Genomic DNA, 27,512 nt, shown 5'->3' on the forward strand with positions numbered 1-27,512 from the left:
AGCCTACCAATGCAGGGGAGGCAGGTTCAAGCTAAGCCTCAACTTATATTTAAGTTATATATAACTTATATGTAAAGTATACCACAACTACTTAACCCACACTCATGAACCTGAAAACCGAGTCTACTGAGTGCCCGTGCTCTGCAATGAGAGAACCCACCAGTGAAAAGCCCACACACTGCAAGTAGAGATTAACCCCCGCTCACAATGAAGATGCAGCACAGCCAAAATTCAGTCAATCAATGAATCAATCAGTAAATAAAATTTAAAAAGCAATTTTAAAATTGCTTGGACAGCAGAGCCTGGCAGGCTCCTTCATGAGGTTGCAGAGTTAGACACAACTGAGCAAAGCAGCAGCAGCAATCCATACCTAGAAGTGACATTCATGGGAGCTCGGGTTAACTTCCATTATGAGCTAAAGATCTCCAAAATCGTGGCCCAAATAAGGTAGATGCACATTTCTCTCGCATGTGGAGAAAGTGTGGAGATAGGCAGTCAAGGCATGGCAAGGCCCTACCTCATATTTGACTCGGGGCTTCCCTGGTGGCTCAGTGGTAAAGAATCCACCTGCCAATGCAGGAGACACAGGTTTGATCCCCGAGTCAAGAAGATTCCCTGGAGAAGGAAATGGGCACTCACTCTATCCATGGTATTTTCTTACCTGGAAAATCCCATGGACAGAGGAGCCTGGTGGGCTACAGTCTATAGTGTAGCAAAACACTCTGACATGACAGTGATTAAACAACAGCAAAAGCAATATTTTACTCTGTGGTTAGGTGCCATCAGCTCTCCCTAGGGTTGTTATCTCTTTAGGTTGGCAGCTATATCTTTTAGCAATTCCAAGCAGAGAGAGGGGAGAAGTGAGGAAGTCAAAAGGCAAGAACTGCAGTCTTGTATAGAAGGTTTCCTGGAAGTTACACAAAAAACTTCCAGTTATATCTCCTGGACCAGCATTTAGTTTCTTGACAACACCTAGCTGTGAGGAGGCCTTGGAAAATGTAGTTTTCTTAGGTTGCGTACGTGCTCAGTTATGTCCGAATCTTTGCAACTCCATGGACTGTAACCTATCAAGCTCCCTGTCTGTGGGCTTTCCTAGGCAAGGATACTGGAGTGGGTTGCCATTTCCTTCTCCAGGGGATCTTTCCGACCCAGGGATCAAACCCATGTCTCTCCTGCATTGGCAGGATTCTTTACCACTGAGCCACCTGGGAAGCTTGATTCATTGCTATAATCAGGGACTCTTGGAAAAGAAGAACCTGTGTTGTGATCAGTCTGCACACAACCTTATCCCATCATTCCCCTTAAATAAATTCCTAGATGCTCATTGCTGCTGAAAGGCATTTACACCTCGGTATTTTGGTCGAATTTGCCATTTTGCAAATTAGGAAAGTTATTCTTATTTGGACTCCCGTCCCCAGCAGCTGAGGAGATTTGTTTGTCTGCACACTTGCCATTGATGGTTGTCACCAGTCTTTTGCCAAAGTGATGACCAAAAAAAAAGGGGCTCAGATGACACCACCCTTATGGCAGAAAGTGAAGAGGAACTCAAAAGCCTCTTGATGAAAGTGAAAGTGGAGAGTGAAAAAGTTGGCTTAAAGCTCAACATTCAGAAAACGAAGATCATGGCATCCGCTCCCACCACTTCATGGGAAATAGATGGGGAAACAGTGGAAACAGTGTCAGACTTTATTTTTTGGGGCTCCAAAATCACTGCAGATGGTGACTGCAGCCATGAAATTAAAAGACGCTTACTTCTTGGAAGGAAAGTTATGACCAACCTAGATAGCATATTCAAAAACAGAGACATTACTTTGGCAACAAAGGTTCATCTAGTCAAGGCTGTGGTTTTTCCTGTGGTCATGTATGGATGTGAGAGTTAGACTGTGAAGAAGGCTGAGCACCGAAGAATTGATGCTTTTGAACTGTGGTGTTGGAGAAGACTCTTGAGAGTCCCTTGGACTGCAAGGAGATCCAAGCAGTCCATTCTGAAGGAGATCAGCCCTGGGATTTCTTTGGAAGGAATGATGCTAAAGCTGAAACTGCAGTACTTTGGCCACCTCATGCGAAGAGTTGACTCATTGGAGAAGACTCTGATGCTGGGAGGGATTGGGGGCAGGAGGAGAAGGGGATGACAGAGGATGAGATGGCTGGATGGCATCACTGACTCGATGGCCGTGTCTGAATGAACTCCGGGAGTTGGTGATGGACAGGGAGGCCTGGCGTGCTGTGATTCATGGGGTTGCACAGAGTCGGACACGACTGAGCGACTGATCTGATCTGATTGTTTTTTACTTGCATTTATTGTATTGCTAGTGAGGTTGAGTGTCATTTCATTTGCTTTATTTATTTCTATTTCTATTTATTCTTTGAAAATTGCCTTTTTAATTCATTTTTCAAAGGGATTTTTGAAAATTATATTGCTATGGAAGAATTTTTGTATTATCTTAATAATAAGGATATTAAGCCTTGGAAACTTCAGGCAGATATGGTCTTTGTTGACTTTCAACCAGATTTACTTTTAAGTAGTTAAATCTGTCAGTGTTCCATTTATGATTTTTGGTTTTGCTATCATGAGTGGAAAGGATTCCCCCATCTCAAGATTATTTTCTTCTAACATTTCTGTAGTTCTTTTATTTATATCTTTTCTTCTTTTTTTACATTTAAGTCAGTTCCATCTGGCACTTATGTTGATTAAACTTGTTCTCTACCTTTATCCTTGTACTTTTTTCAAATAATGACATCATTATTTGAGCTTTTATCCACTGATTTTTGATATGTCTGTCATATACTAAACCCCTACGTACACTCACATCTTTCTGAAAGTACATTTATTGATTGATTTTCCCATTAGGTAAAAGGCACTTCATATTATTTTTCAGCCCTATAATAAAGAAGGAGGTCAAGAATCCAGTGAAGAAGGCAGTGAAGAAGATACAGAGGTAGGGGATGGAACAGTGGAAGGAGCCGAAGTCAAGCAAAGGTAAATTGGTGTGAGGGGACGTAAAAGTGGGTTCAGGAAATGTTGTATTTGTTTATCTTTACTATTATAAATACTAGAAGAATTTCTTGAAATGGAAACAACTTATAGTTTGGGAGCTTTTCTCATTACCATTTGCTTAAAGGTCATCACAACTTTACCTTTGTGGTTACTTTTAGCAGGTGATATTATTCTTAGTTTCATGTAGGCAGTGTTAGATTGTCGGAAGATACAATGATATACTCTGTTCTTTGATTAATGAAGTTCTCTGATTGAGTGAACAGGCATAAACTTTCCGCGCACTCACCTAGCTACCCTGTCTTCCTAGAACTGATTCTCACTGGAGTGCTGTCCGGAAAGCCATCTCAGAGGTTGGTATCTCCTGTCTTATTAATAATGGGACTTCCCTGTGGCTCAGTGGTAATCTGCCTGCAATGCAGGAGACGTGTGTTCTATCCCTGGGTCAGGAAGATCATCTGGAGGAGGGCCTGGCAACCCACTCCAGTACTCTTGCCTGGAGAATCCCATGGACAGAGGAGCCTGGCGGACTGTAGTCCATAGGGTGATAAAGAGTCGGACACGACTGAGCGACTAACACTTGCCCTTTTCACTTCATCTTATTAATAATGTGTCATTTTGTTACCTAATAGTTCTGATTAGAGTTCAGATTCAAAACAACTTTAAATGAAAGCATTGGATCTTAAGCGGGTACAGGGCCTGGAATGCACAGGACATTAAAACGTACCTCTGGTTTAGTAAGTCTGTACTCCGAGTAACATTTCCCATTAGGTCTTTTCTGTTCAGAAGAGTAGATTTGAGGGCTTGGAAATGTCTCACTTTGAGTCTGCTTGAATTTTCTGTCATTTGGGTAAAGACAATTGTTAAATTTTAGTTTTGTAACATTTAAAAATTCCAAAAAGCTCAAAAAAGTAAGAAACTACCCATAATCCTATCATTTAAAAAGTTACATAATGAAATGAAACTCCACTCCTTCCATAAGTAATCACCACTAACCGTTTAGTAAATGTATCCTTTGTGGGATTTTTGCTTTATTTATTGTTTATGGACATGGGTGCATGTGCATGTCTATGTATGTTATACACACACACACACGCAAAGCCATTCACTCTTCAGTGCACGTCAGTTCATGGTGTCAGCTCATCTGTGACATGGCACACTCCCTTGTGGGGCAGGACAGGCCGTTTTGACAGGGACCACGCAGAAGCAGCCAGTCTAAAGTGCAGAGCTTGGTGCCTGGAGAACTGCATGGGGCTTGGGAAAGGCCATCCTTGGGAAAGGCCGGGTATCAGCGATAGCATCTTCTCATAATTGGAGGTTAAACTGCTGTATTCTTCCACTAAAGTCTGGACATTTGTATTTTTGTTTGGGGAGTTGTAGTTGCTATAGTGATAAAGAGAGTATTCTAGAGGTGAGAAAACCTGAACGAAAGCAAGCAAGTCAATTTTGTTTTACTCTCTTCAGCAGATAAACACCGTCGACGTGCTGACCGCGATGGGAGCGATTCCTGCTGGGTTCAGGCCTTCCACGCTCTTCCAGCTCCTGGAGGAAGGTACCAGGTGCCCATCAGCCAGCACAGACTTTCAGTCAAGCCGTCATGGTTTATATCTAACTTTGCTGGCACAGCCAGGGAAGGTTGTTGATAAAGATGTTGGATCTCACGTCTCTTGGACGCTCATCTTGCCCCTCGTCTTGCCTGTGACAAGAGGAGGGAGCCCTGATCCTCTCAGACGCCAAGCCCCCTTCATTTATTTCGGGAGCAGGGCTCTCGCGATCACCCCTTTCCTGTGCTGCTCTCCCCTCCCCCGCCGGCTCGTTGCCTCACAGTAGTCCTAGCACCAGCCCCCTCAGCCCTGTCCCACTCCAGCTGAAGCCTCCCTTTCTCTGCTTTTCTTCACATCAAGACTTTTCCTGAGAGTTATCTCTACTCACTGTTTCTATTTTCTTATTCGTTCTTGGATTGCCCTGTACTTGGCACCATTTGTTCATAAGCTCATTTTATTTTTAAATATTTATTCATTTATTTGGCTGTGCCATGTCTTAGTTGCAGCATACAGGATCTTTGATCTTCATTACAACGTGCAAGATCTTTTTCGTTTCAACACGTGAAACATTCAAGAAGCAGCATGCAGGGTCTAGTTCGCTGACCAGGGATTGAACGCAGACTCCCCGCATCGGGAATTTGGAGTCTTAGCTCATTTTAAAGAGCAGCGATTTTGGGGAGAGGCTCACCTGGATTCTCTGAGTTGTTATCCATGTAGGGACTGCTTTGAGGCTCCTCTGTTGGGAGGCTCTTCTCAGTGCCCCCTAAACACCCACCTCCTTCTCATGCTTCTGTCTCAGGATAAAACGCCACCCTCCCAGAGACACCTTCCTTGTAGGTTCTCCTCCTCTCATCCATGTCAGTACCCTTTACAGGTCTAAGTCAGCTTATGATTATTTTATTTAGTCTTTTGTCTACTTATTTTTCTTAATTATTTTCGCCCACTGAGCTGTAAGCTCATGGGGGCAGGGGACATATTTCTCTGATTCACATTTGTGTTTCTAGTTCCTAGCAGATTTGTGGTTGTTGTTTGGTTACTAAGTCATGTCTGACTCTCTGTAATCCCCTGAACTACAGCATGCCAAGGCTCTCCTGTCCTTCACTATCTCCTGGAATGTGCTCAGATTCGTGCCCATTGAGTCAGTGGGTAATGCTACCCAACCACCTCACCCTCTGCCGCCCCCTCGCCTTGCCTTCAGTCTTTCCCAGCATCAGGGTCTTTTTCAGGGAATCCGCTCTTCGTGTCAGTTGGCCAATGTATTGGGGATTCAGCTTCAGCATCAGTTCTTCCGATGAATCTTCAGGGTTGATTTCCTTTAGGATGGACTGGTTTGATCTCCTTGCTGTTAAGGGACTTTCTGCAGAATAGATTTTGTAATAAGTATTCATGACTAAATTATGGAAAAACAGCATTAAAATACTTTTATGTAAAGAAGTAAAATTAATGATGATACACTTTTTCTAGAATGTCCAAAAAGTGGTTACATATTTTCTACATTTTACAAAAATATTTGAATGGGTCATCTTCATCAGGGGGCATATTACCAGCCTGACAGTCTTTAAGGTCTTTTCTAAAGCTGCTTAAGATCAGCTCTTATGTGCTTCCATCTTTTCGTTTCCTCCTGTTGTTCTTATCTCTGTTGGTATGTCTGTCTTAGGAAGCAAGTTTCTAGCAAACAGCATGCATGGTATTTTCGACGTCTGTTTCCTAAGTGTGTACTGTAACATCATGGATTTGGGGTTTTGAATTTCGTTCATTCTTCGTAAGAATATAAAGGAAAAATTATTTTTGCAGGGAATCAATTCCGAGCAAGCTACTTCTTACAGCCAGAGCTCACACCTTCCCAACTGGCCTTCAGAGATCTGATGTGGGATGCAAAAACCGGCTCTGTAAGTATGGTTACTCTTTACAAAAGGTGCTCGGAAAGTGAATTTGTCTCATAAGTCATACAAGCAGACCTTCCTCGTAACTGATTGTTCTTGCAGATCAGGTCAAGACCGAGCCGTGTCTCCTTGATTCTGACTCTCTGGAGCTGCAAGATGATTCCTCTTCCAGGGGTGAGCATCCAAGTTCTGAGCAGACACGTGCGCCTCTGTCTGTTTGACGGCAGTGAGGTGAGCTTGCTGGGGAGTCCCACTAGTTCCCGCCACATGCATTTTTTTAATTTAATTTTTTTTAAACACCAAAAACATTTTGTAGTGGGATATAGCTGATTAACAATGTTGTGCTGGTTTCAGATGAACAGTGAAAGGACTCAGCCATGCATATACATGTACCCATTCTCCTCCAAACCCCCCTCCCTCCCAACCACATAGTAAACGCATGCTGCATAGAATCTGTCTGTCTCTTTCTCTCTCTCTCAATCTCTGTGTGTGTGTATAAGTATCTAGATAAAATAATGTGTAGTGTTAGTGTTAGTCGCTCAGTTGTGTCTAACTCTTTGCGACCTCATGGACTGTACCCCGCCAGGCTCCTCTGTCCTTGGGGTTTCCCAGGCAAGAATATTAGAGTGGGTTGCCATTGCTTTCTCCAGGGGATCTTCCTGACCTGGGAATCAGACCCAGGTCTCCTGAACTGTAGGCGGATTCTTTATCATGTGAGCTACTGGGGAAGCCCCAAATAATGTATGGTAGCATGCAAACAGCAAGGGTTCTGATGATACAGGTTTATTAACTCCAGACTCTTTCACTGGCTAAATGTATTACATTTATATATCACAGTTAGCTCACGTGAGCTGTAGATTTTTCACTTACAAAAAGGTACTGATGCCTACCTCCTAGTACTATATACAGTTCAGGTTTTAAGTATAGAGTATTGCATTTTAAAACATTGATTTATTTATGGCTGTGCTGGGCCTTTGTTGCTGCATGGGCTTTCTCTAGCTGTGGCCAGCGGGGACTGCTGTCTAGCTGCAGTGCGCAGGCTTCTCCTTGCAGCAGCTTCTCTTGTTGCAGAGCATGGGCTCTAGAACCCAAGGGCTTCAGTAGTTGTGGCCCTCTGGCTCAGCTGATCTGCAGCACGTAGAGTCTTCCTGGAACAGGGATCAAATTCATGTCCCCTGTAGTGGCAGGTGGATTCTTAACCACTGGACCACCAGGGAAGGCTGAGTATTGCGTTTCTGACAGGTGTACACACCTATGTAACCAACATTCCAGTCAACCTGTGGGGCATTACCATCACCTGACAGAGTTGCCTTGTGTCCTTTTCCACCCCCTTCCTCTCTAATTCCTAAGAGAATATTTTCCACCCACTACCAACCAAAGAATTTGAATGACTCTTAGTTAATTGATTTGTTTAGGAGACACAGCTAAAACAGTGCTGAGATGGAAATTTATGACTGAATATACTAGGCAAGAAGAAAGATTTTAAATCAGTGATCTCAGCTCGAACTCAAGAGTCTAGAAAAGAAGAGTAAGTGAAACCTGAAGAAAGTAGAATGGAGGAGCTAGTAAAGAGAAGGAACGAATGAAATAGAAAGCAAAAGAGAAAGTCAGAAAAGCCAAAGTTTATTCTTTAACAAGATTAATAAAATTGAGAGATGCCTAGTGAGACTGATCAAGAAATTTTAAAAAGAGAGACTTCCCTGGTGGTCTATTGGTTAAGGCTTCACCTTCCAATGTGGGAGGCAGAAGTTTGATCTCTAGTTGGGGAACCAGGATCCCACATGCCTTAGTGGGGCCAAAAATAAGTAAATAAATAATTAAAAAAATAAATTTTAAAAAGAGAGAAAGAAAACAAATGATTGTTGCCAAAACTCAGCCTCTGTTCACTGGTGCTGAACAGAAGCACGGAGACAGAGTTTTGGGTGAAGTAGAAAAGAGTAGCTTTTATTGCTTTGCCAGGCAAAGGGCTCCACAGCTGGTGAAGGCCCTCAAAACTGTGTGACCCACCCTGGAGGTGAGGTAGTGAAGAGGGGCAGTGAGAAGTCTTACAGTGTTAAAGGAGCACGGCATGGCCAGCTCGTGGACTGCAGCCCGCCAGACTCTTCTGTCCATGGGATTCTCCAAGCAAGAATACTGAAGCAGGTTGCCATGCCCTCCTCCAGGGGATCTTACCCACCCAGGGATGAAGCCCATGTCTCTTGTGTCTCCTGCATTGGCAGGCGGGTCCTTTACCACTAGTGCCACCTGGGACGCCTGAAAGAAGAGAAGAGCCATATTATAAACAACTTTATGGCAATAAATTTGATAAAATCACTAAACAGAGGAATTCTTCAAAAACCACGATTTAATGAAACTGACCTAAGAAGAACTAGAACAATTTGAATAACCCCTGTTAAAGATATTAAAACTGAAATTAAAACTCTTCCAGTTGAGGAAACTCCAGAACCCAGATGGTTTCACTGGTGGTTTCTGCTGAACATTTAAGGAAGAAATAATACCACTAGTACACAAACCCTTCCAGAGAACAGATGAAGAGGGAATGCTTCCCATCTTGTTTCATGAGGCCAGGAAAAACATGCTACCAAAATAAGACATCACATTACAAAAAAGAAAAATTACAAGACCAGTACTCCTCATGAATATAATGAACTAAAATCATAAACAAAATATGAGTGAATTGAACCTGATTGATGATTATCCAGCTCAAATCTACACTACTGTTAACTTATCTGCTCCTCTGTTGACATTAGTTAGCATTGTTAGCATGCAGCTCTCCCTTGAAGTACAGGCGCATGTGCGTCCTCAGTCATGTGAAACTCTTAGCAACCCCAAGGACTGTACCCTGCCAGGCTTTTCTGTCCATGGGATTTTCCAGGCAAGAATACTGGAATGGGTTCCCATATCCTACTCCAGGGGATCTCCCCAGCCCAGGGATCGAACATGTGTCTCTTGCACCTCCTGCATTGGCAGGAGGATTCTTAACTACTGCACCACCTGGGAACATAAGAAAGGACAATGTATCATGATTAATTGGGATTATTCCAGGAATTCAAAGGTACCCTCCTGTGTAGCCAGTATTTAACATTTGAGAATAGATCATTGTAATTTGCCATATTAACATAACTAAAGAAGAAAAAAAAATGTGATCATTCAATAGACGCGGAAAAAGCATTTGACAAACATTAACACCCATTTACGATTCTTTAAAAAGTTCTCATCAAATTAAGAACAGAAGGGAACTTCAGGTTGGTAAAGGGCAACAATTCAGTTCAGTTGCTCAGTCGTGTCCGACTCTTTGCGACCCCATGGACTGCAGCACACCAGGCCTCCCTTTTCATCACCAATTCCCAGAGCTTCCTCAAACTCATGTCCATTGAGTCAGTGATGCCATCCAACCATCTCATCCTCTGTCGTCCCCTTATCCTCCCACCTTCAATCTTTCCCAGCATCAGGGTCTTTTCAAATGACTCAGTTGTTCGCATCAGGTGGCCAAAGTATTGGAGTTTCAGCTTCAACATCAGTCCTGTCAATGAATATTCAGGACTGATTTCCTTTAGAATGGACTGGTTGGATCTCCTTGCAGTCCAAGGGACTCTCAAGAGTCTTCTCCACACCATATTCAAAAGCATCAATTCTTTGGCACTAAGCCTTCTTTATAATCCAACTCTCACATCCATACATGACTACTGGAAAAACCATAACCTTGACTAGACGGACCTTTGTTGGCAAAGTAATGTCTCTGCTTTTTAATATGCTGTCTAGGTTTGTCATAGCTTTTCTTCCAAGGAGCAAGGGTCTTTTAATTTCATAGCTACAGTCACCATCTGCAGTGATTTTGGAGCCCAAGAAAATAAGGTGTCTCATGTTTCCACTGTTTCCCCATCTATTTGCTATGAAGTGATGGGACCAGATGCCATGATCTTAGTTTTCTGAATGTTGAGCTTTAAGCCAACTTTTTCACTGTGCTCTTTAACTTTCATCAAGATGTTCTTTAGTTCTTCTTCACTTTCTGCCATAAGAGTGGTGTCATCTGCGTATCAGAGGTTATTGATATTTCTCCTGGTAGTCTTGATTCCAGCTTGTGCTTCTTCCAGTCCAGCATTTCTCATGATGTACTCTGCATATAAGTTAAATAAGCAGGGTGACAATATACAGCATTTCCAAATACAGATTTGGAACCAGTCTGTTGTTCTATGTCCAATTCTAACTGTTGCTTCTTGACCTGCATACAGATTTTTCAGGAGGCAGGTCAGGTGGTCTGGTATTCCCATCTCTTTAAGAATTTTCCACAGTTTGTTGTCCACACAGTCAAAGGCTTTGACATAGTCAGTAAAGCAGAAGTAGATGTTTTTCTGGAACTCTCTTGCTTTTTCAATGATCCAGCAGATGTCGGCAATTTGATTTCTGGCTCCTCTGCCTTTTCTAAATCCAGCTTGAATACGTGGAAATTCACAGTTCACGTCCTGTTGAAGCCTGGCTTGGAGAATTTTGAGCATTACTTTGCTAGCATGTGAAATGAGTGCAATTGTGTGATAGTTTGAACATTCTTTGGCATTGCCTTTCTTTGGGATTGGAATGAAAACTGACCTTTACCAGTCCTGCAGCCACTGCTGAGTTTTCCAAATGTGTTGGCATATTGAGTGCAACATTTTCACAGCATCATCTTTTAGATTTGAAATAGCTCAACTGGAATTCCATCCCCTCCACTAGCTTTGTTTACAGTGATGCTTCCTAAGGCCACTTGACATTGCATTCCAGGATGTCTGGTTCTAGTTGAGTGATCACACCATTGTGGTTATCTGGGTCATGAAGATTTTTTTTGTATAGTTCTTCCGTGTATTCTTGCCACCTCTTCTTAATATCTTCTGCTTCTGTTAGGTCCATACCATTTCTCACCTTTATTGAGCCCATCTTTGCATGAAATGTTCCCTTGTTATCTCTAATTTTCTTGAAGAGATCTCTAGTCTTTCCCATTCTATTGTTTTCCTCTATTTCTTTGCATTGATCACTGAGGAAGGCTTTCTTATCTCTCTTTGCTGTTCTTTGGAACTTTGCATTCAAATGGGTGTATCTTTCCTTTTCTCCTTTGTATTTCGCTTCTTTTCTTTTCTCAGCTATTTGTAATGCCTCCTGAGACAACCATTTTGCCTTTTTGCATTTCTTTTTCCTGGGGATGGTCTTGATCCCTGCCTCCTGTACAATGTCACGAACCTCATTCCGTAGTTCTTCAGGCACTCTGTCTATCAGATCTAATCCCTTGAATCTATTTGTCACTTCCACTGTATAATCATAAGGGATTTTATTTAGGTCATACCTGAATGGTCTAGTGGTTTTCCCTACTTTCTTCAATTTAAGTCTGAATTTGGCAATAAGGAGTTCATGATATAAGCCACAGTCAGCTCCTGGTCTTGTTTTTGCTGACTGTATAGAGCTTCTCCATCTTCAGCTGCCGAGAATATAATCAATCTGACTTCGATGTTGGCCATCTGGTGATGTCCATGTGTAGAGTACTCTCTTGTGTTGTTGGAAGAGGGTGTTTGCTATGACCAGTGCGTTCTCTTGGCAAAACTCTATTAGCCTTTGCCCTGCTTCATTCTGTTCTCCAAAGCCAAATTTGCCTGTTACTCCAGGTGTTTCTTGACTTCCTACTTTTACATTCCAGTCCCCTATAATGAAAAGGACATCTTTTTTGGGTGTTAGTTCTAAAAGGTCTTGTAGGTCTTCATAGAACCGTTCAACTTCAGCTTCTTCAGCGTTACTGGTTGGGGCATAGACTTGGATTACTGTAATACTGAATGGTTTGCCTTGGAAACAAGCACAGATCATTCTGTCATTTTTGAGATTGCATCCAAGTACTGCATTTTGGACCCTTTTCTTGACTATGAGGACTACTCTATTTCTTCTAAGGGATTCTTGCCCACAGTAGTAGATATAAAGGTAATGTGAGTTGAAGGGCAACAAGAGAAAACTAAAGCAAAGCTAGTATCATCATACTTAATGTAAAATACTGAACACTATCTGCTACGGTCAGTAACAATTGAAAGATACCCAAGAAATAAGTAGATAGCTTAGGTTTTTTTTTTTTAATTGACTAAAGACTTGAGCAGGCACTTAAAAAAATATGACAGGCCAACAGGCATATAAAAAGATACTGAGCACATAATGAGTCATCTGTAAAATGCAAATGAAAACCAGAGTGAAAGAGATCCAACTATAGACTAAGAGACCACCTTAAACATAATAATACAGGCAGGTTAAAAGTTGAAGAGTAGAGAAAGATACACCATTCAAAAGATATTAATATCAGACAAAGTATACTTCAGAACAAGGAACATTATTGGGAATAAAGGGGTACATTACACGATAAGATGGACCATTCAGCAAGAAGATGTAACAGTCCTCAATGTGTATACACCCAGCATCAGAGCTTCAAAAGACATGCAGTCGAAATGGATAGAACTGAAGGGAGAAATGGGCAAAGCCATACTTATAATTACAGACTTGATTACTTCTCTCTACAATACTGTAGAACAGAGAGAAGATTAGTAAGATTATAAAAGAACAGAATAACACCATGAACAAACTGGATCTAAGTAACGTTTGTAAAACACTTCACCCCCCAGTTTCATTCTTTTTAGTGAATGTGGAACATTCACCAAAACAGATGGTCCTGAACAGATTTTGGAATCGTGCAGTGTAGGGTTTTGATCACATGGAGTTGAATTAGAAACCAAAACCAGAAAGAGAACAGGAAAAAAATCCTTGGAAATTATGCAACCCATTTCTAAATAACCAATGAGTTTAAAAAAGCGTTGCTTAGAGGGAAGTTTGTCACACTAGAAAAGAATTCTCACTTCCCATAATCTAAACTCTTGAGGGGGTGATGCTTGCTGTGAGATCTGAGGGGTGAATAGACTGTAAGGAGATGGCAGTGTGTTCCTGACTGAACAGGAGCGCAGGCAGGGTCTTGAGAGGAAGGGTGTGGGGAGGGGCACGGGCGTGGCTGAGCAGAGGGAGCGAGGAAGTGCAGGGTGGGGGAGGTGGGGCATGCTGTGTAAGAGCTTGTAAGCTGTGAGCTTTCGTCTTTGTCCTAAAAACAGGAAAGCCGTTGGAAGAGAGTGACATGACTTAGATGTACATCTGAGGGTGATTTCTGGCTACCCCCTGGAGATGGATTGGAGGGGTGGCCAGAGGGACCCCAGTAGACCATTTGGAAGCTGTGTCACGATGTGGTGGTCAAAAGGCAGCAAGTGTCCACACCTCCAAGAAAATGAAATCTGAAATCTGGAGCCATTCCGCCTGGAATTAAACCCAGGCTCCACCAGCTGAATGTGGGATGCCAACCAAATGACCCTACCTTGCTCTCTCTGGTGTACCTTCCTTAGGGTCAATGTGAAGACTAGATAAGTTAGTATAAGTAAAGCACTTAAAGCTAGACATCCTGGAGTGTGAAGTTAAGTGCTAAGCTAGTGGAAGGTGATGACATTCCAGCTGAGCTATTTCAAATCCTAAAAGATGATGCTGTTAAAGTGTTGCACTCAGTATGCCAGCACATTTGGAAAACTCAGCAGTGGCCACAGGACTGGAAAAGGTCCGTTTTCATTCCATTCCCAAAGAAGGGCAATGCTGAAGAATGTTCAGACTACCGCAGAATTGTGCTCATTTCATGTGCTAGCAAGGTTATGCTCAAAGTCCTTCAAGGTAGGCTTCAGCAGTACATGAATCAAGAACTTCCAGATGTACAAGCTGGACTTAGAGAAGTCAGAGGAACCACAGATCAAATTTCCAACATTCGTTGGATCATAGAGAAAGCAAGGGAATTCCAGAAAAACATCTGCTTCATTGACTATGCTAAAGCCTTTGATTGTGTGGATCACAACCAACTAGAAAATTCTTAAAGAGATGGGAGTACCAGACCAACTTACCTCTCCTGAGAATCCTGTGTGCGGTCAACAAGCAACAGTTAGAACCAGACATGGAACAGCAGACTGGTTCCAAATTGGGAAAGGAGTATGTCCAGGCTGTATATTGTCACCCTACTTATTTAACTTATATGCAGAGTACATCATGAGAAAGGCTGGGCTGGTCGACTCACAGGTTGGAATCAAGATTGCCAGGAGAAATATCAACAACCTCAGATATACACATGATACCACTCTAAAGGTAGAAAGTGAAGAGGAGCTAAAGAGCTCTTGATGGAGGTGAAAGAAGAAGGTGAAAAAGCTGGCTTAAAACTCAACATTTAAACAACTAAGATCGTGGCATCTGGTCCCCTCACTTCATGGCAAATAGAAGGAGAAAAAGTGGAATCAGTGGCAGATGTCATTTTCTTGGGCTCCAAAATCACTGCAGACAGTGACTGCAGTCATGAAATTAAGACGCTTGCTCCTTGGAAGAAAGCCTATGACAAACCTAGACAGCATATCGAAAAACAGAGGCATCGCTTTGCTGACAAAGGTCTGTTTAGTCAAAGCTATGGTTTTTCCAGTAGTCGTATATGGTTGTGAGAGTTGGACTATAAAGAAAGCTGAGCGTCGAAGAACTGATGCTTTTGAACTGTGGTGTTGGAGAAGACTCTTGAGAGTCCCTTGGACTGCAAGGAGATCCAAGCAGTCCATCCTAAAGGAGATCATTCCTGGGTGTTCATTGGAAGGACTGATGCTGAAGCTCCAATACTTTGGCCACCTGATGCAAAGAACCGACTCATTGGAAAAAACCGTGATGCTGGGAAAGATTGAAGGCAAAAGAAGGGGGCGGCAGATAACATCACCGACTCAATGGACATGAATCTGAGCAAACTCTGGAAGATAGTGATGGACAGGGAGGCTGGTGTGCTGCAGTCCATGGGGTCGCAAAGAGTCAGAAACGACTGAGCGACTGAACAACACAGCAAAGCACTTGCACCAAAACACGCAACATTGTGAGATCACCAGAGGAGAGAGATGATGGCGACTTGATGAGAGACGTGGAGATGAGGGCTGTGGCTGGAGGGACATTCAGGAGGCTTGGTGGGTCATGGGCTGAGTGTGGGGCGTGCAGGAGCGCGGGGCATCAGGCGTGAAGCCGGGTCTCTGACTCCCACGTCTGGGTGGATGGCGGGGATCCACCGTGAGGCAGAGAGCACTGATAGCAGCCCAGGTGTGGAGGAGTTCTTGGGTTTATCTTGGTCCCCGCTGAGTATACTTATTTAAAAAAAAAAAAAAAAACTTTTTAATTTTGTATTGGGGTATAGCCAATTAACGCACAGCACTGTGATAGTTTTAGGTGAACAGTGAAAGGACTCAGCCATACACAGACATGCATCCATTCTCCCCCAAACCTCCTTCCCATGAGCCTGCCACAGAACACTGAGCAGAGCTCCCTGTGCTGTACAGCAGGTCCTTGTCGGTGACCCATTCTAAACACAGCAGTGTGCACATGTCCATTCCAGACTCCCTAACTGTCCCTCCCCCTGCCCTCCCCCAGCAGCCATAGCTCATTCTCAAAGTCTGTGAGTCTGTTTCTGTTTTGTAAGTTCATTTGTGTGATTCTTTTCAGATTCCACATAGGACGGATGTCATACAACATTTCTCCTTCTCTGTCTGACTTACTTCACTCAGTATGACACTCTAGGTCCATCCATGTTGCAGCAAATGGCACTATATCACTCTTTTTGATGGTTGAGTAATATTCCGTTGTGTATATGTACCACATCTTCATATCCATTCCTCTGTTGGTGGGGCTTTCCCTCTGGCTCACCGGTAAATAATCTGCCCACACTACAGGAAATGCAGGAGGACTGGGTTCAATCCCTGGGTTGGGAAGATCCCCTGGAGGAGGGCATGGCCACCCACTCCAGTATTCTTGCCAGGAAAATCCCATGGACAGGGGAGCCTGGTGGGCTACAGCCCATGGGGTTGCGAACAGTAGGCCGTACCTGAGAGACTGAGCATTGTCGTGGACATCTAGGTCGCCCCCTGGCGACTGTAAACAGTGCTGCAGTGAACGCCAGGGCGCACGCATGTTGTCAGATCATGTTTTTCCCTGGATATATCCTGGGCGTGGGATCGCAGGGTGATATGGTATCTCTGTTTTTAGTTTTAAGGAACCTCTATACTGTTCTCCCAGAGAAGGCAATGGCACCCCACTCCAGTACTCTTGCCTGGAAAATCCCATGGACGGAGGAGCCTGGTAGGCTGCAGTCCATGGGGTCGCTGAGGGTTAGACACAACTGAGCGACTTCCCTTTCCCTTTTCACTTTCATACATTGGAGAAGGAAATGGTACCCCACTCCAGTGTTCTTGCCTGATGGGGACGGGGGAGCCTGATGGGCTGCCGTCTATGGGGTCACACAGAGTCGGACACGACTGAAGCGATTTAGCATACTGTTCACCGTAGTGGCTGCACCAATTTACATTCCCACCAACTGTGGAGGAGGCTCCCTTCTCCACACCTTCCCCAGCATTTATTGGGCTTCCTAGGCAACGCAGTGGTGAAAAATCCACCTGTCAATGCGGAAGACTCAAGAGACGTGGGTTGGATCCCTGGGTATGGAAAATCCCCTAGAGTAGGGCATGGCAACCCACTCCAGTATTCTTACCTGGGAAATCCCATGGACAGAGGAGCCTGGTGGGCCCCAGTCCAAGGGGCTGCAGAGTCAGACACAAGCACACACACCACAGCTAAGAGTATACTTCTCACTCACAGCACGAGGGAAGCGCCTTTGTTTCATCTGAACTGCACAAAACCACTGCCATGAGGAACCACTAGGTGTCCCCAGTGTTCAAGAAGAGATGAATTGCCTTCTTCTAAGATCTGGTTCCATACTTTTTGCTCTGTCTCTCGCTGTTCTTACACTTGACAACATAAAATAAAGATTGGAATTTTATTTTGACTAATATATCAAAATCATAGAAGTTATTTTATATAAAAATAATATAGGTTAATTTATGAAGCAAATTTATGTCAAATTTTCTAAATCATGGAGTTATAGAACGTATTTAATAGTTACATGCTCATTCTATTTATTTGGGCTTCCCTGGCAGCTGGTAAAGAATTTGCCTCCAATGTGGGAGACCCAGGTTTGATCCCTGAGTTGGGAAGATCCCCTGGGGAAGGGAATGGCTACCCACTTCAGTATTCTTGCCTGGAGAATCTATTTACTTAAGAATACTTCTTTAGCAAATTTAAACCAAATCACAAATAGAAAGCATTATTACTAAAATTAATAAGACACTGCTTCCAATAATGACTGAATAAGCTCCTCTTCAAATAACTAACGTAGTGGTAACAGCTGTAAATTTTGGGCAATATACAAAAAGCCACTCCCTCAAGTCCCTGACAAGCATCCCAAAGCAGGTGGATCCTGGAAGGAAATCTTACCTCTTGAGTCTGCTGTTTTATTTTTTACCTTCCTTCCCTCTCCTTTTCATTCCTCTATTTTCTTTTTTCTGTCTTCCTGTGTGTTACTTAAACATTTTTTTTAGAACTCCATTCTGAAGTGCCTGCCGTGTTATTGAGGTGCTCTCTTTGTACAGCTTTTTCAATAGTTGAACTAAAATAAGTAGGTATTATTTTATAGCTGCATAACTCTCCCCCAGTCTGCTTGTCAACATCCCAGTTCAAGTGATCAGGAGAAACTTTAATCCTCTTATTGCTTTATAATTATCTTAAGAATTTCCTCTACATACATTGAGAACCACATCACACAGTGTGATAATTTTGCCTCAACCATTCAGCTTTTCTCCAGTTGCAGAGAGCAGGGGCTACTCTAGTTGCTGTGTGCGGGCTTCTCATCACAGTGGCTTCTCATTGCAGAGCACAGACTCTCGGCTGCGGGGGCCTCAGCAGTTCCCACACGTGGGCTCAGTAGTCTCAGCCCCTGGCCTCTAAAGCTCGGGCTTGGTAGGTGTGGCACATGGGCTTAGTCACTCCAGGGCATGTGGGATCTTCTGGATCAGGGATTGAACCCATGTCTCCTGCATTGGCAGGCAGATTCTTTACTACTGAGCCACTAGGGAAGCCCTACCCTTGTTTTTACTCTTTCCATTGTTCTTTCTTCCTTCCTTCCTGCTATTCAGAGATTTCTTCTTTTATCATGTTCTTTTCTATTTAGAGAACTTCCTTTAACCATTCTTTTAGGGTAGGTCTGCTGGCTATAGATTCTCTTAGTTTTTCTTTATCTGAGAGTGCCTGCTTTCCCTTTATTCATGGTGGATATTTTCACTAGATATAGAACTCTGGGTTGGCAGTTCTTTTCTTTAAGCACTTAAAAAATATTGTTCCGCTTCATTGGAATTGCTTCTACCCTAGGGGTGAATCTAGGTGGGTTCCTCTCTCACTGCTTTCAGGATATTATGTTTAGTTTTTAGAAGTTTGTATACTTTGTCATGGGTTTCTTGGATTTATGCTGTTTAGGGTTTTTTCAGCTTCTTAAACTGTAGGCTTATGTCTTTTGCCAGATTTGGGGATTTTTCAGCCATTATTTTCTCAAATACTTTTCCAACTCTAAACTCCCTTCCCTTCTGGGACTCAGATAGCATGAACATTAGATGTTTTGTTATAATCTCATAGGTTCCTGAGGCTGTGACCATTTTCTTTCCATCTATTCAGTTGTTCAGACTGTGTAATTTCTGTTTGCCTGTCTTCAAGCTCACTGATTCTTTTCTCTCTTTTCTGTTCTGTGGTTGAGTCTATTCAGTGACTTGTGTAGGTGTGTGTATGTGTCTGTTTTCAAACTAGGGGTTCTCTGGTGGCTCAGACAGTTAATAATCTACCTGCAATACAGGAGAGCCAGGTTGAATCCCTGGGTCAGGAAGATCCCCTGGAGAAGGAAATGGCAACGCACTCCAGTATTCTTGTCTGGGAAATCCCATGGACGGAGGAGCCTGGCTGTCTGAGTGACTAACCCTTTCACTTTCACTGTATTTTTCAGTTCTAGAATTTCCATTAGGGTCCTCTTTCTTTTTCTTTTTTTGTTAAAATTTCCTTATTTCTTTCTTGAAACCCCATATTTCTTTCTGTTTTTTAATTTATTTTAAGCATCTCCATAGTTGTTTATTGAAGCATTTTTAGATGACTGCTTTAAAATGCCTTTCAAATAATTCCAACATCAGTCATCTTAGTGTTGGTATCTTTTTTTTTTAACTTTTAACTGTATATTGGAATACAGCTGATTAACCATGTTGTGATGGTTTCGGGTGGACATCAGAGGGACTCAGCCATACATACTCAGGTATCCATTCTCCCCCAAACGCCCCTCCCATGCAGGCTGCTGCAAGACATTGAGCAGAGTTAGTGTTGTTATCTTTTGATTCTTTTCTCACTTAAGTTGCGATTTTCCTGGTATTTGGTATAATGAATGATTTTTTTCTTTAAAAATGGTATCCTAGACATCTGAGAGCTGGGAGTGTGGGTCTTGATGAGCTTTGCTCCTACTGCGGCACGCATTGGCGCCGTCCCTGCCAGGCGAGCGCGGCCGCCTCCTGGCCTCTGCGCACACCTCTGGGGAAACGCGTGTCTCCTTGCGTTGGGGCCCTGATGAGGCTCAGGCTCCTCTGTAGGCCCCCAGTGAAGCACTTGCCGTGTCATTCCTTAGGGCCTATGGTGCCTAGCCCACGTTCCTTCCCCCCCTCTGGACATTACAAGACGATAAAAATAAGGTTTCTGAATTTCATTGTATTAAATTTTCCATCAAAAAGAAAACTGTGAAGAAATAATGAACTCTGTGCTATGTATGTTAACATATTTAGAGAACAGTTTACTTATGTCTGCAAGTTTGTCATGTATCAAAAAATAAGATGAACTGATGGATGGTTCGATGGTATATGTGATAAAGCAAGTGAAGTAAAATGTTGATGGCAGAATCTAGGTGATAAGCTTAGGCTGTGCTGTAAGTTTCTTTTACCTTGTCTGGTATATTTGACACATTTTATAATCAACCATCATTGTATGTTTCATCCTTAAACAGTGATTGAAAAGCCTTAAGAACTCAGTAAGAAATAATACATCAACAAACTATATACCTATTTTGCCAATAATAAGAGAAATAGAAAACAAATCTAAATCTCACATTTAGACTCTTATCTTTGAACATTATAATCTTCCAATTTGCTTATTCTTTTTCCTTTTATGGAGAAGGCAATGGCACCCCACTCCAGTACTCTTGCCTGGAAAATCCCATGGACGGAGGAGCCTAGAAGGCTGCAGTCCATGGGGTCGCTGAGGGTCAGACACGACTGAGTGACTTCACTTTCATGCATTGGAGACGGAAATGGCAACCCACTCCAGTGTTCTTGCCTGGAGAATTGGGGACAGGCGAGCCTGGTGGGCTGCCGTCTATGGGGTCGCACAGAGTCGGACACGACTGACGTGACTTAGCAGCAGCAGTAGTAGTTCCTTTTACAGATATTTTACACTACAACCTGACTTTTATTGAAATTAGCAATATTTGTTAAACTAGGAACTATTTCAAATGCATAGAAACATGCAGAAAAAAAAATAATAGCCATCCATGGCCTTGTCACCTGGTTGTTTTGAAGCCTCTCAGTTTGCAGTATGTAAATTTCTAGGCTTCCTACTTAGCTGTAGATTATTCTCATAAATCTAAAATCACTCTGTATTTCTATATTCCTCCTTAACACACCAAGATACTCACGTGCTTTAACTCCCCACTGCCCCATCTTGTTATCATTGCACGTAAAATGCTCCTGTGGGCCATATTTCTTGAAAGGTCAGTTATACCTAAAATTTCTCCTAGTTTTCTGGTTACTCTCTCAGATATTACGTATTTCACTTAGTACAGTCTATTATTAGTGCAGACAGCTGAGTCTGAATTCACTTGTCAGTTCTTTTGTTGTTTTTAAGAGCTGCAACACTTGGCTTTGTTAATCACTGTTCCCCTACCCCCGAGCACACTTCTTACCCTCCTCCTCAGCTTTTACTTTGCGGTGCTCATCAGCGCCAGGCAGATTTGTTCACTTTTCGTGAGTCTGTTTGGTTATTCTCTTGCCAATTCCATGAACAAGGGATACTTGTCTGTTGTGTTCACTGCTGTGTATTTCCAGTGCCCAGAACAGCACTGGTTTACAAAAATATCTCAGTTATATGTTACATGAACAAGCAAATGGGTATTTCAGAGGGATAATGAAGTGCCCAAGGACTATAGCGAAGCTTGCAGCAGACAGGGGAGCGCTCACAAGGCTGCTTATATATGTTTATGTAAAAGGATATGTTTGAAATAGCACTATTAACGTAATGAGGTGTGTAGAGGATCAGTATGATTTACTGTTGGCTTAGTTCATTCAGCTGTTAAAGAATCTGCCTGCAATGCAGGAGACTCTGGTTCAATTCCTGGGTCAGGAGCATCTACTGGAGAACAGAAAAGCTACCCACTCTAGTATTCTTGGGCCTCCCTGGTGGCTCAGATGGTAAAGAAGCTGCCTGCAGTGAGGGAGACCTGGGTTTGATCCCTGGGTTAGGAAGATCCCCTGGAGAAGGGAACGGCTACCCTCTCCAGTATTCTGGCCTGGAGAATTCCATGGACTGTATGGTCCATGGGGTAGCAAAGAGTCAGACATGACTGAGCGACTTTCACTTTCACTTTAGTTTGTTCCTCAAGGGCTTCCCTGGTGGCTCAGACAGTAAAGAATCCGCCTGCAATATAGGAGATGTGGGTTCGGTCCCTGGGTCAGGAATATCCCCTGGAGAAGGAAATGGCAACCCACTCCAGTGTTCTTGCCTGAAGAATCCCATGGATAGAGGAGCCTCCTAGGCTACAGTCCATGGGGTTGCGAAGAGTCAGACATGACTGAGTGGCTAACACAAGTTTGCTCCTCAGGGAAGCACCGCCAGGCTCACCTTCTCACATCCTTCTCCCTTGTTTCCCTCCATTGGGCCCCTGCCCCGCCCAGTCACCCAGCTCTTCAGCCCAACATATTCCTTTTCGTGAAGATGCGGGATGGTCTCAGCGATGGGGCACTTAGGGCACAGCCCGGGGGCCACACTTCAGCTTGCCAGTTGCCCAAGGCCCCGTGGGCCCGCCCACACCCCATCCCATTCCAAGAGCATTCACATGGCCCCTTTTGTTAATCATTTTAAAAGTTATGTATGTAGTTGATGTAAAAAGAAAAAAAAGAAATACAGAATCACCCAAAGAAGAAAGATACCCTCTTTCCCTCTGCTCCGCTGTTCACTGTTTGGAGCATGGAGGTGGTGATGTTCCAACAGTATGATTCCAAATGGGAAAATCTCATTTCAGGTTCTGAGCAACATTCACACAGTCAGGGCCACGTGGCAACCTAAGAAGCCCAAAACATGGACCTTTTCTCCCCAGGTAAGGAATCTGCTGAGTGAATTGAGTGAAACATGAGTTTATTTTACCCATTAAGTATTATGCAATTAGTTTCTAAGGTAAGATTATCAAAATGTATTTGGTAAGACACTCTGGTGTATTTGGTGTTGCTGGAGAAGACTCTTAAGAGTCCCTTGTTCAGCAAGGAGATCAAACCAGTCAATCCTAAAGGAAATCAACCCTGAATATTCACTGGAAGGACTGATGCTGAAATTGAAGCTCTAGTACTTTAGCCACCTGATGCAAAGAACTGACTCTTTGGAAAAGACCCTGATGCTGAGGGCAGGAGGAAAAGGAGGTGACAGAGGATAAGATGGTTGCATGGCATCACTGACTCAATGGACATGAGTTTGAGCAAACTCCGGGAGATAGTGAAGGACAGGGAAGCCTGGCGTGCTGCCTTTCATGGGGTTGCAAAGAGTAGGACACAACTGAGTGACTGAACAAGAACAATAAATTCCTGAAATAACGTATTTTTATCTAACACAGAATATATGGTGCCAGGTTTGAACCTTTACATTATTTAATGTTCTCTGAGAACTTTGATAAAAATCACTCGTTTCTGCTTCACCAAAGTTACCATGCCTATGAATCATCTCATTCAATGAATCACAAGGTTCAATTTTAGAAAGTTCTGTCTGATGGAAAATGAAAACAAAAAGAGAAACCTTAAAAGAGACTCTTAGCATCTCTTAAGAAGTGTTTTTTTTTTTTTTTTTTTTTAATGCGGTCTCCAGCTGTGTTCAGGAGAGCTGTGCTTTCTTCAGATAAACTCATGGGTGACAGCTAGGGAACCGATCATCCCTTGACATCCAGGGACTGTCAAGATTGAGACGAACAAAGACAGGAATGAGGTTAAGTGGCTTCAAGCCACTGAGTCAGTGTCATATAGATGCCGGGGAGATGAAGATGTCTTTCTTTTAATAATATTAGTTGTCTATAGTTCTGTTTACTTTTTTCCACCTCCAGTTTCATTGCTTCCTTCCCACGGTTCACTCCCTTGTGTCACTGACCCCAAGAACCCTTCATTAAACTTTTCCTGTTGCATCAAGAGATCTCACAGCAAGGTAGAGGCTCACCACGTGGGCACAGCACGGGGAGGAGCCCGGCCACCTCGCCTGTGGGCTGCACAGGTCCACACTTGTCCACAGCACCACCCCTCCAAGTGCAGTGTGATCTTTTTTTTAATGTGAACCATTTTTAAAGTCTTTATTGAATTTGTGACAACATTGCTTCTGTTTTTTGTTTTGGTTTCTCATCGAGAGGCAGGTGGATCTGAGCTCCCCGACCAAGGATTAAACCCGCACCCCCTGCATGGGAAGGTGAAGTCTTAACCCTCTGGGCCACCAGAGAAGTCCTCCAGTTTGGTCTTTTAAGCATCCTTCTGCTTTCATTTTGGCCCAACAACTTTTCTAATGTTCTCCTGGATATGAAGATGCCCTGATGGAAGGGATAACTAGTACGTATAGGTTCCTTTGTGAGTGAATTAACTGTCCGTCCTTTAGGTGTGAGGCATGCTTCCTGGACGCTGTGGGAGCTTCTGTGTTGGTGCAGAAGAGGCAGACACATATACAGCGCCGATATCCTCCGTGTGCGGAGCTCTGACCGCGTGCTGGGCACCGAGGCAGCCGCTAGGGCGTCTTCTCACTGAATCCTTAGAGTCACTCCGTGCAGTGGGCGCTGGCAGCTGTGACGTAGGCAGAGTGGAAAGCTTGCGGGGCTCCTGGTTCTGTGGAACCACAGAGAAGCAGCTTTTATAGAAGAGAAGCTGATCTTGAAGGGTGTGTGGGATTTTATAGGCAAGGAAGAGGGATGTTGTGGTGCAGGAAGAGTGAGAGGAAAGGAAAATTTCCAAGGCCTGCCTCAGGGAAACTGGGCAAGTGTGTATGCAGGTTATAATTTTAGTCCTGTCTGCAAAGGACAGTGGTTAATATAAATATCTCATCAGGAACTTGCCTGGTGGTCCAGTGGTTAGAACTCCAAGCTTCCACTGCAAGGGGCACAGGTTTGACCCCTGGTTGGGGGTCTAAGATCCCGTGTGCCATGCAGTATCCCCCCTGCCCTCCAAAAGTCTTATCCTATATCAAACTATGTTTGTAATACCTCCGAAGACCTCGGTACAGTGCTTGTTTTGCATTAGCTTCTTCTCTAAGCAAAGAGTAAGTGAACGTAAAGGTAGTTTTCTTCAGCACAAAAATTACATTTTAAAATTTCAAACCATTGGTATAGATGAGTCCAATCCATCTGCTTTTTGTTTCCTTTAAAAGACCCTGAAGACTTTGCTGATGGTCCAGTGGTTGAGACTTGGCCTTACAATGTGGGGGCTGTGGGTTCAATCCCTGGTCAGGGAGTTAGGATCCCACAGGTCTCGCAAGCAGAAGAGCAAAACATGAAACAGAAGCTATATTGTGACAAATTCAATAAGGACTTTAGAAGTGGTCTACATATTTTAAAAATCTTAAAAAAGACTTTTATTATGATGCAGATGATAGAGCTGAACTGTCCTGTCATTTTAAAAACATTTATTGTATTGAAGTGTAGTTGATTTACAGTGTGTACTCGTTACTGCTGTACAACAAAGCGATTAGGTTACACGTGTATATTCGGTCTTTCTTGTACTCTTTCCCGTTAAGGTCTGTCACAGGGCAGTGACTCTGGCTCCCTGCCCAACAGCAGGACCTCGCTGTTTTTCCTCCCTCCGTTCTCCATGCTTCTTAGTAACCTCCGTTTTCTGCCTTGTTTCAGGTTACTGGCATCTTGCCCTGCCTGCTTGATGGCGACTGTTTCATCAGATCCAACTCTTCCTCTCCAGATCTTGGAATATTATTTGAACTTGGAATTTCTTATATTCGCAATGTATGTCAGTTAAAAGATAAAGCTTTCTGATTATCAGTTAAAAGGGAAGTTTTTTTCTAAATGTCTGTTCTTAGTAACAATAATTGAGATTTTTCTGTTTAATAGAATATTAACCTCTTGAGGAATGGAAATGGCAGTGATTCTAATTTTTTTTTTATGATGCTTCTTTTTCAGCAGTGTTTAAAGCAAGTCTTTTTCTTTGTATTTATAGCTGGAGTGAACTCCAGTGCTTTATAAAAATGAAGATTTGAAAAAGATGGGACTTTACAGAAAGTGATAGATGTTCAGTGGCTTTCCAGCACAGAGCGGTACCTCTGTCCTTGAGGGTCAGAGTGCCCTTAACCTTGTAAATGGGGGTTCTAATGAAGGGACCTGGCAGAGTGGTCATTTTTATTAAGGGAACATCAGAAACTTGGATTAACTTACATCATATAAACTCTTCAATCAGCGGATGAGGGTCTGTGGTAATATATGTTTCCATATTTTAATAATAGCTTCACGGGTGTGGTGTGTGTCCTTGGCTTCATGGTAACCCAGAGAGCCGGCTGTTAAATTCCATTAATGGAGTTATGCTGTCCTTTGCTTTCTTTTTTTAAAACTTCCTCCCTCATTGTTGATTTCTGGCTGCGCTGGGGCTCCGGTGCTGCGGGCGGGCTTCCTACTGTCGTGGCGGGCGGGTCTCACTGCAGCGGCTCCTCTTGTTGCGGAGCGCGGGCTCGGTAGTTGCAGCGCGTGGGCTCAGCGTGGGGGCGCACGGGCTCAGTTGCTCCGTGGCATTGGAATCTTCCCGGAGCAGAGATCAAACCCATGTCCCCCGCGTTGGCAGACAGGTTCTCACTGCGCCACTAGGGAAGTCCTGCCCTTGCATTTCATTAAGGCACATTCATCCGTGTGTGTTGGTGTGTAGGACGGGAGCGAGGAGCAGGACCCCCAGGTGAATGCACTGGCCTCTGGCGATTGGCGGGGGCTGGGGGTGAAGCTCTGAGCAGGGCACCCCTTCAATGACTTAAGTGACTCATTCCGTTTCTCACCGAGACCCAAAGCCTCCTGCTCGCACATAGCGTTCATGTGATCTGGGATCACTTCCCAGCATATTTATATCACTCAAGAAACAACAGCAGCGGTCGTCCTAGCATCAGGCTTAGGGTTTTTTCAGGAGCGACTTAACAAGGTCAGATTTTCACTTGACATCCTGCCTTTACCATCCGCCCTGCAAGTCCAGTGGGCCTCCCCTGGCTTTCACTTTGTTTTCTTGTGAAGAACTTTTTAGTTCTAAAGGCAAATACTAATTTTATTCCTTTTAGAAGAACTTGGTATGTGCTTATAGATTTGACTGATTCAGACATGAAGGTTCATACCCAGTTTTATTTTCTAGTCCACTGGTGAAAGAGGAGAGTTAAGCTGTGGCTGGGTGTTTCTGAAACTTTTTGACACCACTGGAATTCCTATTCCAGCAAAGTAAGTTGGGTTTATGTATTCCCTCCAAGTGGGTAATTTTGTGGAAATTCATTTTTTAGAATCTAGACACCTCAGGTTTCACATTTCAGTAACTTGAGGGGAGAGGGCTTTTTAATGTTGATTTTAATGTTCTTTGGGGGCTTCCCTGGTGGCTCAAATGGTAAAGAATCTACCTGCAATGCAGGAGACCCAGATTCAATCCCTGGGTTGGAAAGATCCACTGGAGGAGGGCATGGCTACCCACTCCAGTATTCTTGCCTGGGAGATCTGAACGAGGAGCCTGGCAGGCTGCGATCCATGGTGCTGCAAAAGAGTCAGACATGACTGAGCAAACTAACACTTTCACTTTCACTTTAATACTCTTTTAAGGTAGTGTATGAAAACAGATATGTGATCTCATCCTAGCAGGGGAGACATGACACAAATCGCAAAGGTATTTTAAACAA

At 43.4% G+C, this 27,512-nt stretch overlaps 1 protein-coding gene across 5 annotated transcripts in view; it reads left to right on the forward strand.

Moving 5' to 3' along the window:
• Positions 1-27,512, forward strand: part of NPHP1 (nephrocystin 1) — a 68,634-nt gene that overhangs the window by 20,913 nt on the left and 20,209 nt on the right. For 3 of the 5 annotated variants that reach the window (XM_044925580.2, XM_044925583.2, XR_006543170.1), the window contains exons 7-14: positions 2,880-2,980; positions 3,306-3,348; positions 4,460-4,547; positions 6,334-6,428; positions 6,525-6,653; positions 22,660-22,734; positions 25,498-25,608; positions 26,984-27,066. In XM_044925580.2, coding sequence (XP_044781515.1) covers positions 2,880-2,980; positions 3,306-3,348; positions 4,460-4,547; positions 6,334-6,428; positions 6,525-6,653; positions 22,660-22,734; positions 25,498-25,608; positions 26,984-27,066 — 725 coding nt within the window. The remainder of the gene's footprint in view (positions 1-2,879; positions 2,981-3,305; positions 3,349-4,459; positions 4,548-6,333; positions 6,429-6,524; positions 6,654-22,659; positions 22,735-25,497; positions 25,609-26,983; positions 27,067-27,512) is intronic. The other 2 variants (XM_044925581.2, XM_044925582.2) reach the window with 2 other exon arrangements.

Source organism: Bubalus bubalis, chromosome 12 (assembly GCF_019923935.1).
Source record: "Bubalus bubalis isolate 160015118507 breed Murrah chromosome 12, NDDB_SH_1, whole genome shotgun sequence".
NCBI lineage: Eukaryota > Metazoa > Chordata > Mammalia > Artiodactyla > Bovidae > Bubalus > Bubalus bubalis.